Source organism: Marmota flaviventris, chromosome X, assembly GCF_047511675.1.
Source record: "Marmota flaviventris isolate mMarFla1 chromosome X, mMarFla1.hap1, whole genome shotgun sequence".
NCBI classification, from domain to species: domain Eukaryota; kingdom Metazoa; phylum Chordata; class Mammalia; order Rodentia; family Sciuridae; genus Marmota; species Marmota flaviventris.
Genome location: NC_092518.1, coordinates 71,023,136 through 71,040,194, shown reverse-complemented (window position 1 = coordinate 71,040,194; position 17,059 = coordinate 71,023,136). Strand labels below are relative to the sequence as shown.

The following is a 17,059-nucleotide window of genomic DNA, read 5'->3' as shown; positions in this document are numbered from 1 at the left end:
ATTATGAAAAGAGAAAGACACTGATTCCAATGATGCAATCAGGCTCATTGGCATTATAGCATACCATGAAGGTGACACCACCACACTAAGACCAAATATAATTCTACTTATGGCATTGTACTTACTATCACTGGATTAGATCTTCATGGGCTCAATTACCCAGAGAATTAGATGACTGCTGGCATTCTTAAAGATATTTTTCCAAAACACATCAAAAACTAAGAAAGAACTAAAAAATCTATTACATTTTAAGGAATGAACACTACAGGAATTCCATCCGAAGCACTTTATTACTTCCTTGTCAGCTGTAAGTGTAAATCTCTCTCAGGCCAAATTCCACATCTGTCTTTTTGAAATGTTTCATAAGCTAAGGAAAGGGGAGCAGTCATCTTCTGGGAAATTCAAGAGCCCATACAGCTATTTTATCCCTTCATTGTAATCCTAGGATACTAACACTTCAGCAGAGATACACAAAAAAAATGGGTATAATATTTCCTCTTCTTTTTTCCCTATAGCATGAAAATTTACAGAAAATACTAGAAAATATGATTTGTATGTGTTAATGTTTTATTTGTGAATTAAGATATTGAAAATATTATAGAAACAGAGACAGAAACACCTAAGAATATCATTAGTTCATATACATGAAAGCAAAATGCAGTCAAACTTCATGATTTGAGAATAACTACAGAAAATATTGGGTAGAATTTGGGAAAATTCTGACCCACAAAATTAATTTTATTTTAGTGTTATAATGTTTCCTTATATTCATGATGCAGAGTAATGTTCAATAAATGCATGTTACATGAAAGAATGAATATATGTGTATCTCTAACTATATCTATTTAGAGATATTACCTACCTGTCCATATATATATTAATTATAATATTAATTATATATATATATATAAATGAATATATGACAATAAAGGATAAAACTTATGAGACCTACCTCATGAATAAAGATCAATCATCAGTAATTGATATGTTGATTACTTTTATAACAGATCTTGTGAAAGCGGTTTTAGGTACCTAAATACTCCCCAAGTATTTTAATGTCACTACACCCATACACACATTCATACACACATACACACACTATTTGTTTATACACTTAATTTGCTAAACAAGTTAATTTTTTAACACCTGAGATATCAGCATAGCCATGGTCTTAATTATGACAAATTCTGAACTAGTGGAGTATGAATATACCAATTACACAAAAGAAAATAAAATCAGATGAAATATATTAACCTTTATATTATGTAAATGAAACAATGACATACCTGCCATTATAATGTGTCTTTTAAGATTTATATGTTAAGAGCTGGGGTTGTGGCTCAGTTTCAGAGTTCTTGCCTAGCATGTATAAGGAACTGTGTTCTCTCCACAGCACCACATCAAAATAAATAAATAAACAAATAAATAAAGGTATTGTGTCCATCTACAACTAAAAAACAAATTTTAAAGACTTATATGTTAAGATATCTAAATTGAAGAAATACTCTTAAATAAATCTAATAATATCTTAACTATATGTAATTCTTTTCACTGGCATTTTTTCCAATAGCTGATAAGAAATAATTTAATGACAAAAAATAATATACAGAATGCCACAATATCTGAAAATACATACCCTGATCATTCTTTTATGGTACATTTTTGTTAGTTTATTCTTTAATATCTGGTGTTTTTTTTTTTGTTTTTTTTTTTTTTTTTTTGAGGTCATAAGATTCAGAGATTTATCCCAGGGGTGCTTAACCACTGAGCAATATCTCCAGCCCTTTTTGTTTTTTTCTTATTTATTTATTTATTTATTTATGTTAAAACAGGTTCTTGCTATGTTGCTTAGGGCCTCCCTAAGTTGCTGAGGCTGGCGTTGATCTTCCTGTCTCAGCCTCCAGAGCTACTGGGATCACAGGCATATACTACCACACCTGGGTTTTATGGTACTTTAAGACCCTGTCTTTAAGCTAAAAGAAGTGGAGAAAAATAATATAAATGAATGCAGAACAAAATCCATTGCTTAGGCAAATCTAGCAGGATTCAAATAAACTGTTCAATACATATGACATAGAAACTGTAGGTAGCAAAGATTCTTTTTGACAAATAATTTTTCAGCTGTCTGTAAATGTATGTGTGTGTGTGTGTGTGTGTATGCTTGTTCTATATTACTTTAAAATATATTCTCAGATTGCAGAACCTAACAGTATAAACTATTGCAAACCATTTCAATGATCTTTTTGGGAAAAGGACCCTTGAATGACCCACTAAAAATATCAACTGAATTCTTCAAAGGTATTTTAAGTGGAATTAATCGCATTTAAGTTTATAAAACAAGATTGATATAATGCCAAGTATGAAATTCACTGAGATGTAGATCAATAAATGATTATATCTTACATGTCTTTGCTAATGGTGGAATAAAGTTGAATGCCAAATCCAAAATATCACATAATCCCCCAAATTATTTCTACTTGGTTTTACAAAGCATTTTTCTTCTAACATTTGACTGCAGGTGAGTAAGATATTCTTAGGTTATAAAATAAGTTCATGAAAAATAAGAAGGAGATTACTCTAGAGCTGAAGTCGCATATATAAATAGGATGCTTCATAAATGTGCAGGACATGAAACATACATCAAGTAAAATGTAAGGGCTCTGGAATCAAAAAGACTGGGTTTGAAACTCAGCTCTGCCATTCACTTGCTTTATGACTTTAAGCAATTAATTTAAACTCACTAAGTCATAGATTATTTATATTGGTATTAAGTGTTTTATATCCATAAGAGTACTACAAAGATTAAATGAAATATATATAAAACACTAAATACCAATGCCTGATACATAATAGGAACTTAATGTGCATTAAGTTACAGCTTTTCTTTGATAGATAAGCTACTAACGTTTACTCAGGAATGGATTAGTTTCAAAGCAAATTTGAGAACCTTTCTTTTCTTCCATCTATGCATTCCCTAAAAATCCAGACACATGGGCTGGGGTTGTGGCTCAGTAATAGAGCACTTGCCTCCCATGTATGGGGCACTGGGTTCAATCCTCAGGACCACATAAATAAATAAAATAAAGGTATTGTGTCCATCTACAACTGAAAATTTAAAAAAAGACACAGATTTGATTATTCACATTGTGCTTTTTCAAAGTTCTGGCAATATAGTTTTAGAAATTTAGAAATAGATATCATTTCTTGAGCCCCAAGATATATTTTATGTGCTGTTACAAATTCTGCATTTATTTATATACACATGGCAACTTGCTTATATCAGAATTTGTTTATAAATACGTAAATTTATCAAATTCATTGTTCTTTCCCCCAAACGGGAGTCCAATCTTAAGTTCTCTATCTTTGTTAATGATACCATCATCCAGCCTGTCGCCCAAGTTAGACATGAATCACCCAAGACACCACCTACTCTCCATCTACATTTAATTGATTATCAAGTGTGATTACTTTTAATTACTAAAGCACTCCAGAACTCTTTTCTACTCTATTGAAATTGTCTTTGTTCAGACCCTTAGTATTTCTCCCTTGAACTGTAGCAACTGACCTTCCTTCTTCTGTAACTTTCATTGTTATCTACCTTTTACAGAAATTGTTTTGAAAATTTACTAAAGTTTTTAGCAGTGATTCCTTTTATCTATAGAAGTTTTACTTAACAAAAGAAAACAAAATCCTATGTGAGCAAGAACATATAATATTCTGAGGCAGAAGTGTAAGGTCTTCACCAATTTCATGTCAGCCATGGAGAAAAGTCCTGAAATAAATTGTGGAAACTATTGGTCTTTAGGGAAAAATTAAACTACTTAATATGGTGAATCAAAAGCTAGCTTTGAAAGTTATTTCCTCCTTTCAGTTCTAATCATGCCATTTGTAAGTCTGCTAACTCAAATCTCTGTTCTAGTCTCTTCAATCTACTTACTATTCCCCCTACAACCCTGGGATCTTTTTCATTAGCGTCTATGTGTGCTTCTCTCTGCTTGGAATATTCTTCCTCAGATTTTCCATCTATCGAACAACCTATGAGATATAACTCTAAGATTTTCATCTCTCTGAGCATTGCCCAATTTACCAAAGTCATTTAAGTGTTTCCATACTGGAGTTTATAGCACCATGCTTATATTTATATTATGCTCTCTATCACACTTTAACACAATTATTAGTTTATGTTCTTTTCTCCCTACTGTGACCAGAATCACTACTTATATATTTTTATATTAGTTAGAAATTAACATCTAAACAAAGCAGGTGTTTTATAAATGTTTCTATCATTGAAGGTATGTGTGTGTATGTATGTATGTGTATATATATATATATATAATATTTCATTGTTCTTAAATTCATTTTCTACACTGTAATAATTTTAATAGTTTTCAAATACTCAATTACAGAAATATTAAGCTTAATTTCCAATTTTTGGCATATTTGTATATATATTTGTATATACCTTTTAGAGAATCAGGCGAGTTTGATTTTGATTTATGAGACCAGTATTTTTACCAAATAATCACAGTGTTCAATGAAAAACACTAAAGTATCATGCAGGACAATGACCACCTGCACATTTTTTTTTCCAATTACGTTTCTTTTTTTTTTTTTCTTTTTAATTTTTTATTGTGGGTTGTTCAAAACATTACAAATTATTGCACTTTCCTTCTATTGTTTTTAACCTATTGTAATATCTTGAACAACATACACAGATGCTCAGGTCCCCTAAATATAAAAATAATATCACTGAGATATATGAAATAAACAAGCAAGCTGCATTCTATAGAAGACTTTGAAATGATGCTTTTTTTGGCCAATGCCCCCATCCCTGACCCCAACAAACAAATATATACATACATACAAAAAAAAACTATGAGATGGGTTTCCTGCAAGGAGAAACATTTTTTAAAATAATATCCATTTTATTTCAGAGTTGCTGGAGTAACAAAACTTGTTTTCATGAGTACTCAAAAAACTCAATAATGTAACCTCTAGTAGAGCTTGAAAAGCTCTGAAGGACAAGGCAGTTAGATCAATATTAGTTTATTTCAAATGCTGGACAGTATGAAGAGACAAGGCTGATCATCATATGGATTTTCTTACCTGTCGGAGTGATAAGTCCTGGTGATAAGAGGCCTGGGACTGCGTGGGGCAGAAGGCGGGCATTGTCTTGCAACACTCCCAAAGAACGTTTAGGGGGCCTACCAGGCCTTGAACTGTTGAAAAAACAGACAAAGATCAGGTTAAATGTATGTATTTTGGAAATATCATCACTTGCTATATTCATTTTCTAAATCTCATTTAATTGCCAGGAGTGATAGAATTTTAGAGACTATGTATTGTCATGGATTACTAAAAGACCAATACTTTCCACTAAATTGCCCAATGTAGTTATGTCAAACATGAAAGACAAAAAGGATCAATTTCTAGTTTAGATTCAATTCACAGGCCAGTACTTTGCAATACAGCGCACCTGTTGTGAGAAATCCTAAGTTACCTCCTGCTTTTAAAACTACACATGATCCCCAGCATTAATATATGTAACTAAGAACTGAGATAGTGACTCACAGAATTACAATTGTACAGAATGTGATTTAGTCTCTGCTCAGTGCGGCAAAGGTAAGGAAGGGTTAAAGAGCTGAGAGATACAGCAGGGGGGGGGGGGGGGGCTGATGTTTATTAGCATTTCACAGCTTCTGGGAGTCCAAGGAATCCCCACCTTAAGTTGTTGTGTTTTTTTTTTTCATATATATATATATATATATATATATATATATATATATATGTGTGTGTGTGTATGTATATATGTATGAAAGAAAAAATATATATTTTTTTGCATTGGTCATTAAACCATTGAACCACATTCTTGGCCCTTTTTATATTCTATTTTGAGAGAGGGTCTTGCTTAATTGCTCAGGGCCTTGCTAAACTGCTTAGACTGACTTTGAACTTGTGTTCCTCCTGCTTCAGCCCCAGAGTACTAGAATTATAGGTGTGCACCACCATGTTTGGTTCATACCTATTTTTTAAACTTTGCTAAATAAGAAGCAGTTCACTTTCCAAGTACCTATACTAATAAAACCTAACAGATTTGCAAGCTAGACTGTCTTTTTCTTTCTCAGATTGATTGGTATTTTAAACTTTTTTTTAAGTTGAGACTAAAGTTAAACCTCACCTATCATGTTTGTACATTCTTCTCCTGAATTCAGAAATTGCAATTGTAAATGCTTATTCATACAATAAATAAATAAATAAGTTTGCATCTATCATGTCCTTTGTGTACTTTACCCAGTTAGTGTACCAAAAACACCATTTGGAGGCTCTCATCACATTGAAAAAATTATAAGTCAAAGAATATCAGGATCAAGTTGTTCTCAACTATCCTGATACATTTTAAAACTACTTTCTTATGTTGCCTACAATTCTGCTGCTGCCTTTTAGCAGAAATTCATTTTACAAAGCTGAATAATAGGGCTTTTGACAAAATATTATATTAAATAACTTAAGCAGGAAAAACATATGAGGTTCATTCAGATAGACAACATTTCCAAAAAAATGACTTTGGGTTCATGAAGAAATTTAAGTTAATGCACATTCTATCAACTTTGCAGTAGCAAAGTGCTCCATCAATATAAGACAAACTCTGCTTTTATTAAATAAAGACAACTTCTAGCAACTTTACACAGAGGTACTATTACCTAGTTCATTTATCATTCACTGTGCTAGTGTTATTTTCTTCCATTGGACATAAATATTGTGTATCAATGAAGCACAACAAATTCTGTTTTCAAATTTAATATTTCAATATTACAAACTGATTCTTCTCTCATTTCTACTTGATTCTGACCCCAATTTATTTTATTTAATTTGGTGTTATTACCTTGTTTAAGTTTTCACTGTTTATGGCTTCCTAAGTCTTTTAAATACTGAAAAGAAAAATATGCTATTTACTTCAAATATCCTAAAGAATCCCAGGATCACTGAATGTTCACCAGGGTATAACCAGTCACTTGAAGAAGGCATGCTATTTTGTTAAATAATCTTCACCAACCTATACTTTCTAAGTGTTTCCTCATGTCATTTTCCATTTGTGAGATCTCAAGCTTGCTAATTCTATTTAAATTCACCTGATTATCCTTTGTAATTTTCCACTGTAAACATCTCAGTGCTGTCTCCATATTCAGATTACTTTCAGATAGGCTGCCTTCAAAACTAAGCAGCATGATGCTCTATTTCCATATGAAGAGCCATATGACTGCCAGCTGCTAACAACATCCATTGAAAAGCTGTATGGATGGTTTAACCAGTTTTGTTCCAAATTTCTCAGTCAGTCCTCACTATTTGAAACAGCTCTTTTCCAATAAGTTGAGCTAGGATAGGGGGACATTACAGGCTTCTTGGCTTACTGGTTCTACCTTAAATTGCAAGATTTGAGGAAAAAAAAATGTTACATTTCTTATCATGAGATCTCTATTGGAGAATTCCTGACTTATGTCACAAATGGCTTGGTAATATCGACTACATACATTATAAACTGTAGAGGTCATATTCTACATTATAATATTCTTCTCAGTTTGTAAGTTTATGTTGTTAGTATGATAGGGAGTATCCCCAACTAGAAGCTAATTTCCATGAAGAAAGCATTCATGTCTGGTTTTAATGACAAACTGTCATTGAATGTTAAGAAATTCTCATGGTTTATAGCACACAGTAGGGTTCATCAAGTATAAATTAGTTAATTGACATAGGTAGGAAATGTTTTTTGATTGTTTCTACAGTTTCCACGTATACCTTAGTTTGTTGCGTTCTCCTAAACATGAACAGAGCCAGTTCCATCATTTAATCATCAGGAGATCTTTTTTTGATTAAAAAAAAAAACCTTAGACTCCAAAAGAAATTTAGAAGCTTCAAAATAAGGTCCACTCAAATCTGACAGTATAAAAAATGTAAAGATCACTACAGATAGATGCCACTGTCTTATTTTCTTCACTGCTTTGGAATCATGTAGATCTGCTTAAGGACTAAACACCCACACAGTCACATTTATGCAAAGGCAATATCACTTATTCAGTCATCTATTAACATATTGAGGTATGTGCTTAGTATGTGCCTGCCATAGTGCCAGGGGTCCATAAAACTGAGGTCAAAATAAAAGCTTGACAAAGGTAAGTTTTTCGGTCTGTTTATTTATTAATTTATTTTCATTGCTATATCCTGAGAACCTAGAACAGGTTCTGCCTTTGAGGATCTTATAGTCTAGTGATAAAGATATACACTTTCATTATTATATAAAATTTATTACTGACACTTTAGTGAGTATGATTGTATGCTATCTGCTTCCAAATACATTTGAATGTATCAGTGAGCAAAATTCACACACTGAGATGCCTTTCTTTTAATTTTGAAGTGAAGACTAGGGCCCCACAGTAGATTAACTGACATTAGTGTTGTGAAATTTCCTTACAATTAGTAAAGCTCCATACAAATAATAGATAAGTTTTGTCTTACTATTAGACTCCATAATTCTCTATAGAAAACATTCCTAGAAATAAAGTTTCTGCATTTCATTTCCAAGAATGCAATTCTGATGATAAGATGAGACTATGGAGGATTCTGTGGAAAGTTGGGAAAGAACATTTTTGATAGATGATAATTCCATACTTCTTATCTTTAAGAGCATTATTAGCATCAGACAGATATTTACATATTAATCAAGACAAATAAATATGTAGTGATTTAACTGGGAAACTGTTATATGGATAACAATTTAATCAGCATAGGTTGAAAGGTCCATCATTGCAGCATCCTGTTTCTGCTAAAATATTGATTGCATTACTGATCTCAGTAATGCTTTATTTTACAGGGCACAAATAACCATGTAATTACTCTTTAATTGAATGATAATTGCTTCTTGGCAATTATTTGTTTTCAGTTTAATTACAAGGTTATTATTTGTACTCTATAAAAAAAAACAGGTCTTTTTTAAAGTTCCCATACATATAGCTCTTCCAGTATATCATCCATGTATACTGTAAAGGCAAGTTATTAAGATACAAGGCAAATAATACCATAAAATCACAAAACTTTTCTTAAATAGTTCATGTAAATCTTTCAGAGATTCAGCTTTATAGAATTGATATTATATATATCATTGATAGGTTATTTAGAGTGAAATGATACCAAATAATCTTGATCTTTCTCTGGGACCAACCTTTAAAATAATTTATCCTGATATTTCTTCCCCCTTCATCCCCCCCCCCTTTGATATCATTTATTAGTGAATAATAAGTGAATGAAACTTTCCAAATGGTGGTAAATGGAAGAATGTATTATTTTCAATTATTTTATTTTATTCCCCCTTCATTCTTTAAACTTCTTTATAATAAATTAAATAGTAACTCATATTCCTGAGATTAAGGAATAAACAAACTTGAAAAATATTTCAATAATATTTCATATGCAATTGAATGGGATTGCCCTCAGAGGATTATCTTCCAGTTTATAAACTTTCCAGAGTTGACAGTTCTCCAAGGGAGATATTCAGTAGTTCTTCTGGTATGAATAAAATAAGACACATTCTGATACATATCTATTCTAAGTTATAACAAACAAAGTAGTTGATACTTGCTCATTAAGATTATGACATTTTGGGCTGGGGTTGTGGCTCAGTGGTAGAGCACTGGCCTAGCACAAGCATGGCCCTGGGTTCCATTCTCAGCACCACATAAATATAAATAATTTTTAAAAATATTTCAAAACTAGGGGATAGCTTAGTGGTAGAGGGTTTACCTAGCATGTGGCAGTCCTTGGATTTGTTCCACAAAAACACACATACACACACACACACATACTGTAAGAAGTTTCACTGTTATATTTATTTCATGTCATCATCTATTTATGAATCAGGGGGTAAGGAAGAGAAGACAAGTGATTTTCATGTTCCAAAGGAAAAAAAAATCAGTTAATAAATTAATTCATTAAGTCATAGGCCTTCAAGATATTTAATATAAACCATAGGGACAGTATTTAATTTGGTGAGGAATTACAAGTCATGTCAACCTATTCAATGAAATCTTGTCTTAATATTCCTTAAAGAAGAACATTCTGGGATAGACTGAGAAAGTTTCTGAATATAAAGTGGCAGTGAAAGAGTGGTAGTAAGCCCAGCAACTTGGAAATTCCACTGCAATTGTATAAATGAAGTAGCATCTATTAGCAATGACCTGATATTTACTCTTTGCCTTTTAAAGTTTTTTAGTTGCAGATTGTTTCAATACCTTTATTCTGTTTATTTATTTTTATGTCATGCTGAGGGTCAAACACAGTGCCTCACACATGCTAGGCAAGTGCTCTACCACTGAGCCACAACCCCAGCCCTACTTTTTGCTTTTTAGAGCTATTATTGGTAGTTAAAGTCCTGTGGAACAATCCCTGAATGTGTGATTTTTTTTTTAGCTTATATTAGAAGTTAGAAAACCAAGAATGACATTAACTTTGAAGGTGTTGTTCAGCTGCTGTAAGAACAATGTTCTTTCAGTGTGCTTAATAAATGAAATAAGAAACACCATTTTTGCCAGAACACTAAGAACTTTAATTGCAATCATGGATTAATAATAATCTCTTATGTCTGACATTTATTACAAGATTTCAAGGATGCCAATGGTAGTTAAACTCTACCTGACCTTTCAGTGTTTATGAAGAGAAACAAACTCTGACCTCACAGCAACCTGAATCCATCTTTTCTCGGTGATGGCAAACTGATCACTTGTCTATTGCAGTGGATTGTATTCCCAACCAGATCAAAGGCGGCAGCAACCAATTCAGTAACTGGGAATAAGTCATCCATGCAAAATGGGCAATTAACATTAATCATATATGAAATTGTTCAAGTTGATAACTGGAAACTGGTCACTATGGTAACTCTCATAAAATGGTGATTATGTTAAACTGAGCATCAATCAGTCTTTGGTTCATGAGAACTTAAGTGTATGGCTCCTCTTGTCTCTAGGAGTTATCAATACAAGGAACAAAAATCACACTAAAGAAAAGATCATTTAGATTCTATTACTATTTACTCCCTTTGTCAGAATTTATAACCGTATCTAAAACTTAAATGTGACTGGCTATATTAAACACATCAAAACCCGTATTCCATTAGAATTAGAGAAGTTAAAAAATTTACCTTTAACATAAGGCTGTTGAGATGATAAAAGAAAACCTCCATTTTTTAATGAGTAACATATTAAAGTAGCTACTTGAAAATTTCACAGCCTTTATAGGCTTGCATACAGTCTAACTAGATAACTCATCTGGAATCTGCATAGTACCTGGTTTTGAGAAAAGAATTCGTATCATCCTCCGCAAACCCCCAAGGTGATATAGCCAGGAACCATCTTGAGAAGGTACCTATTGTTTGAATTTTGACTACTCTAGATATCAGGAAACCCTGCATAATACCATGCCTGGGATCCCACAGACATTCCACTGCACTGGCTCAGCAGGTGGCTGCCAACTTGCTCAGTAGAGTGACTTACACAAACCCACTGAGAGTACTTCAGTATAAGGGAACAGAAAGTGCTTCCCCAAGACCCAGGATATGGGGGAGCCTGCCCTATGAGACCAGAGACATAGCAAAACATGAGTGATTTCATTCCAGTGCCAGAACTGAAGGCAGTTAACCACATGATTCCTGCCACCCTCAACCAGGGCCACACATTGGTGTCTGTAACTAATCTGTGGTTCGACTTCTCTCCAACCCATAGGGATGTACTCAGGCACTACTGAGCAGTGCTTTCACAGCTCCAACTGCTTCCCTATCCTCAGGTTGCACAGTCTAAGAAGGTTCAGAGAGAAGCTTTGCCTGGTGCCTACTGTATTCTACTTGGGGTCACTCCTGAAAATATATCAGCTGAGAGGAATTTTGCTCAGCTCCAGCCACAAGCCATTCCCACTCAATCCCTGATAAGAGCTAGAATTGAAAAAAATGGGGGAAGTAGATAACTAGTTGTCTCCCCTTAAACAAGCATGTATACCTAATGCCTGGGTGGGTATGCCCACAGTAGCAGCTACTGCTGCCACCAAACCTATACAGGTCCCTTGACTGGCTGCCTTCACACCTCATCAGATTATGTACTGCTGATAGAACTGGGTGAGAGAACCACAGAGAGTGGAATGATTCCTGCCACCATCTCTCCACCTGAAGCACCTGGACCCAAAAGAAAGTCTACTCAGGGGATGAGTGCTATGGGCTTCTCATCACTATTGGTCCAGCCAGTGCCAGAAATTCTTAAAAGTAAGCTTTGGATTGGGCAGAGGGGAGAGACGGGAGGGGAGGGGGTTTAGGGTTGGGAAGGATGGTGGAATGAGATTGACATTATTACCCTATGTACATGTATAATTGCAAGAATGGTGTGAATCTGCATCATGTATAGCCAGATAAATGAGAAGTTGTGCTCCATTCTTGTACAATGAGTTGAAATGCATTCTGCTGTCCTGTATAACTAATTAGTACAAATTTTAAAAGTAACAGAGCCAATATCACTAGTTTCTGAGGAAACACATTGCCTAATAGGGATCAACATTTTCAGTGTAGGAGTAACCACACATGGGACACTTTATATAATTTTCTGTCAACACCACACCTTCCTGAATGTTCCCACACTTGCATGATCAAAAGAAACAGTAGGTCTGTCCAACTGCAATACAGTATGCACTCTGTACAAATGCATTCATCATAGCCAAAGAAACAAGGAAATTACACTGTATCATCCTGCTTGAAATAAACTCAACATTGAGTATCAAACTGATATCCCAAGGCACAACTTCATAAGAAAGTTGTCTACTATGAAATTCATCCCATAAATATGGAAGATATATATATATTCATATTCCACCAGATGTGCAAATTGTAACATAAGAACCCAAGAAACATGAAGAGGGTAATTTGACACCTCCAAAATATCATAACACCCCAATGAAAATTTCACAGCATATAAAAATTGATGAAATGCTTGATAAAGAATTCAGAAGAATAATTTTTTCTATTTTTTTTGTTTTGATGGATACAGTGCCTTTATATTATTTATTTATTTATTTTTACATGGTGCTGAGGATTGAACACAGTGCCTCATACATGTGAGGCTAGTGCTCTACCACTGATCCACAATCCCAGCCCCAGAAGAATCATTTTTGAGTGTTTAAAGAAATATAGTTAAATAAAATTAGGAAGACAATGCAGAATATGAATGAGAAATTCATAAAGAGGCAGAAATGTTGAAAAAGACCCAAACTTAAATCATGGAAATGAAGAGCTCAATAAGTCAAATTAAAAATTTAGTTGAATGTCTCAACAACAAACTAGATCAAGTGGAAGAAAGAAAATCCGACTTTAATACAGGTCTTTTGAGCTGGGCATAATGGTGCATGTCTGTAATCCCAGTGGCTTGAGAGGCTGAGGCAGGAGGATTGCAAATTCAAAGCCAGCCTCAGCAACAGCGAGGCTCTAAGCAATTCAGTGAGATTCTGTCTCTCTCTAAATAAAATAACAAAATAGGGCAGGGGATGTGGCTCAATGGTTGAGTGCTCCTGAGTTCACTCCCCTTGCCAAAATAAATAAATAAATAAATAAATAGATGACAGGTCTTTTGAAGTATCACATTCTAAGAGGGAAAAAAAGTATAAAGAAAGAAAGAATTCAAGATCTTTGGGACACTGTTAAACAATCAAACATCTGTATCACTGGAATACCTGAAGAGGAAGACATAAAAGTTAAGGGCATAGAAATTTTATTCAATGAAATTACTGTAGAAAACCTTTCTAACCTTTAAAATAAAATGGACATCCAGGTAGAGGAGGCTTTTAAAACCCCAAAAAGACCTGACCTGAAAAGATCTTCACCCAAAAATATTATAGTCAAACGAAAAGTGCAAACAAAGAAAGAACTTTAAAATCTTCAGTAGAAATGCACCAAATCACATTAATGAAAATCTCATCAGACTAAGCAGATTTCTGAACAAAAACACGAAATGCCAGGAGGGCATAAAATGATATGTCCTAAAAGAAAAGAAAATGAAAAAAAAATCCCTGCCAACTAAGATCAGTGTAGCCAGCCAGGGTAGCCTTCAGGAAAAAAAGAAAAAAAAAAGGAGAAATAAAGCACTTCCAGCATAAACAAAAACTAAGGTAATTCAAGATCACCAGACCAGCCTTACAAAAGTTGGGCAAAGGAGTCCTACATTCTGAAATTAAGGAAAAATAACTACCATCATGATATGGTTTAAAAGTATAAATATCAGAAGAAGAACAGATACAGAAAAGAAAGAAAAAAATATCTATTATCAATACAGTGAAGCATTAAATCACAAAAAAGGAAAGAAAGAATAAAGACTATTTAAAAACAAGAAGAAATTCAAGAAGACAATGAGCATAAATCTGTACCATTCAATAATAATGATTATTGTGAATGGGCTAAATTCTCTAATTAAAAGATATCACCAGGTATAGTGGTCCATGACTGTAATCCCTGCAGTTCAAGATCAGGAGTTCCAAGTGTGCCTCAGCAACTGAGCAAGGCCCTGAGCAACTTAGCAAGACCCTGTCTCTAAAGAAAATACAAAAATAGGGCTGGGGATGTGGGATGTGGCTCAGGTTTTAAATGCCCCTGGGTTCAATCCCCAGTACCAAAACATTAAAGAATAAAATAAAATAAAGAAATATACCAACCAGCTGAATACATTTTAAAAAAGCAAGACACACAGAGACTAAAAGTGAAAGGAATGGCAAATAATATTCTAAGAAAATGCAATCAGAAAACAAGCACCAGTTAGTATTACTATTTATATCATGAAATTCAAACTTTAAGACAATTTCAGTAAGAAAAGACAAAGAAGGTTAATATTTAACAAAAAGGGATGAATTCATCAACATGATGTAATGATTCAAAATCTATGTACAGCTAATGCTGGGGAACCAACTTTTATTAAACAAATATTCTTATACCTAAGAGAGAGATAGGCTACAATACAATAATAGTGGGACATTTTAATCCTGCACTCTCATCAATAGAAAGATCATACAGACAAAAAAACACCAAAGAAACATCAAATTTGAACTACACAAAAGATCAAATAAATGAACTTAACAGACACAGAACACTCCATCCAACAGATACAGAATACACCCTCTTTTCAGCAGCACGTGGAAATTTCTCTAGAATAAACCATATGTTGGGAAGCAAATATAGTCATAACAATTTATTTAAATATTTATTTTTTAGGTGTAGATGGACACAACACAATGCCTTTATTTTTATGTGGTGCTGAGGATCGAACCCGGGTCCCGCCCATGCTAGGCGAGCACTCTACCACTGAGCCACAATCCCAGCCCATCATAACAAATTTTTAAAAACACAATTATACCTTGTATCTTTTCAGATCATAATGTAATGAAGGTAGAAATCAATAACAAAAAAGTCAGACATTATACAAATACACAGAGATCAAACAAAGTACTTTTGAGTGAACAAAGTGTCATCAATGAAGTCAAAGGGAAAACTAAAAATTCCCTAATAGAAAATGAAACTGGAAACAAAACCTACCAAAACCTACAGGATGCAGCAAAAGTGCTAGAAAGAAGGAAGTTCATAGCAATGAATGCCTACATAAAAAGAAGAAAATTTGAAAGACTTCAAATAAACCACCTACCAATGAATCGCAAACACTTAGAAAAGCAAGAACTAAACCCAAAATTAGTAGAAGGAAATAAATAATAAGTATCAGTACAGAAATAAATAAAATAGTATCTAAAAGACAATTAAAAGGGTCAATGAATCAAGTATTTGGTGTTTTGAAAATATAAACAATATTGACAAACCTTTGGTTATCGAGAGAGAAGACACAAATAAGAGATAAAAAGGAGATATCACTATTGATATCAGAAAGATGTCATGTAGCTATTATGAATAACTATATGTTGGTAAACTGGATAAACTAGGATGAATTCATGAACATAGATAACACACTAATTTTGAATTATGAAGAAAGAGAAAGTCTGAACAGACCAATAACCAGTAAGGTGATTGCGTCAATAATAAAATATCACTCATCAAAGAGAAGCTCAGGACTTGATGGCTTCACTGGCTTATTCTACCAAACGTCTAAAGAACAATACCACTTATTTGGAAACTATTACAAAAAGAAAAAAAATGAGAAGGGAATACTTCCAATTTGATTTTACCAGGCCAGAATTAGCATAATTTCAAAAACGAACAAGGACAAAACAACAACAACAAAATAAACACTGTTGACCTCTAGTCCTGATGAACATATGTTTGAAAATTCTCAAAAAAAAAAAACAAAACACTATAAGGGCTGGGGTTATGGCTCAGTGGTTGAGCACCTGCCTCACATGTGTGAGTCACTGGGTTCCATTCTCAGCACCACATTAAAAAATAAATAAATAAGTATGTTGTGTCCATCTACAGCTAAAATAAAATATTTTTAAAAACACACTATGAACCAAATTCAACAGCATGTTAAAAAGACCATTCAATAGGATTGGAGTTGTAGCTCAGTAGTAGAGCAATTGCCTTGCAAGTGTGAGGCACTGAGTTCATTCCTAGCACCACATAAAAACAAATAAAGGCATTGAGTCCACATACAACTAAAAGAAAAAAGAAATTAAAGACCATTCAATAGCTAGGATGGCTATGTGGCTCCTGGTAAAGTACTAGATGTGCAAGGCCGGGGTTGGACCCCAGTACTGAAAAAAAAATCACTGTGAACAAGTGAGATTCATCCTAGATATGTAATAATAGATCAATACAGGGAAATCAATATACCTGATGCATCACATTAACAAAATAAAGGGCAAAAACATGATTATTTCAATTAGATTAAGAAAAATAAATGTCTTCATGATATAAAACACTCTCATATTAGTCATAGACTGCACATCATCACAATAAAGGATCTATATGATAAACTTCCACCTCAATAATGCTAAATGGAGAAAACTGAAAGATTTTCTTTTAAATTATGGAACAAGCCAGGCTGCTCAA

At 33.5% G+C, this 17,059-nt stretch overlaps 1 protein-coding gene across 1 annotated transcript in view; it reads right to left on the bottom strand.

Annotated features, from left to right (window-relative positions):
• Nucleotides 1–17,059, bottom strand: part of Dach2 (dachshund family transcription factor 2) — a 497,550-nt gene that overhangs the window by 268,476 nt on the left and 212,015 nt on the right. Inside the window, exon 3 of the mRNA XM_027932544.2 lies at nucleotides 5,107–5,219. Coding sequence (XP_027788345.1) covers nucleotides 5,107–5,219 — 113 coding nt within the window. The remainder of the gene's footprint in view (nucleotides 1–5,106; nucleotides 5,220–17,059) is intronic.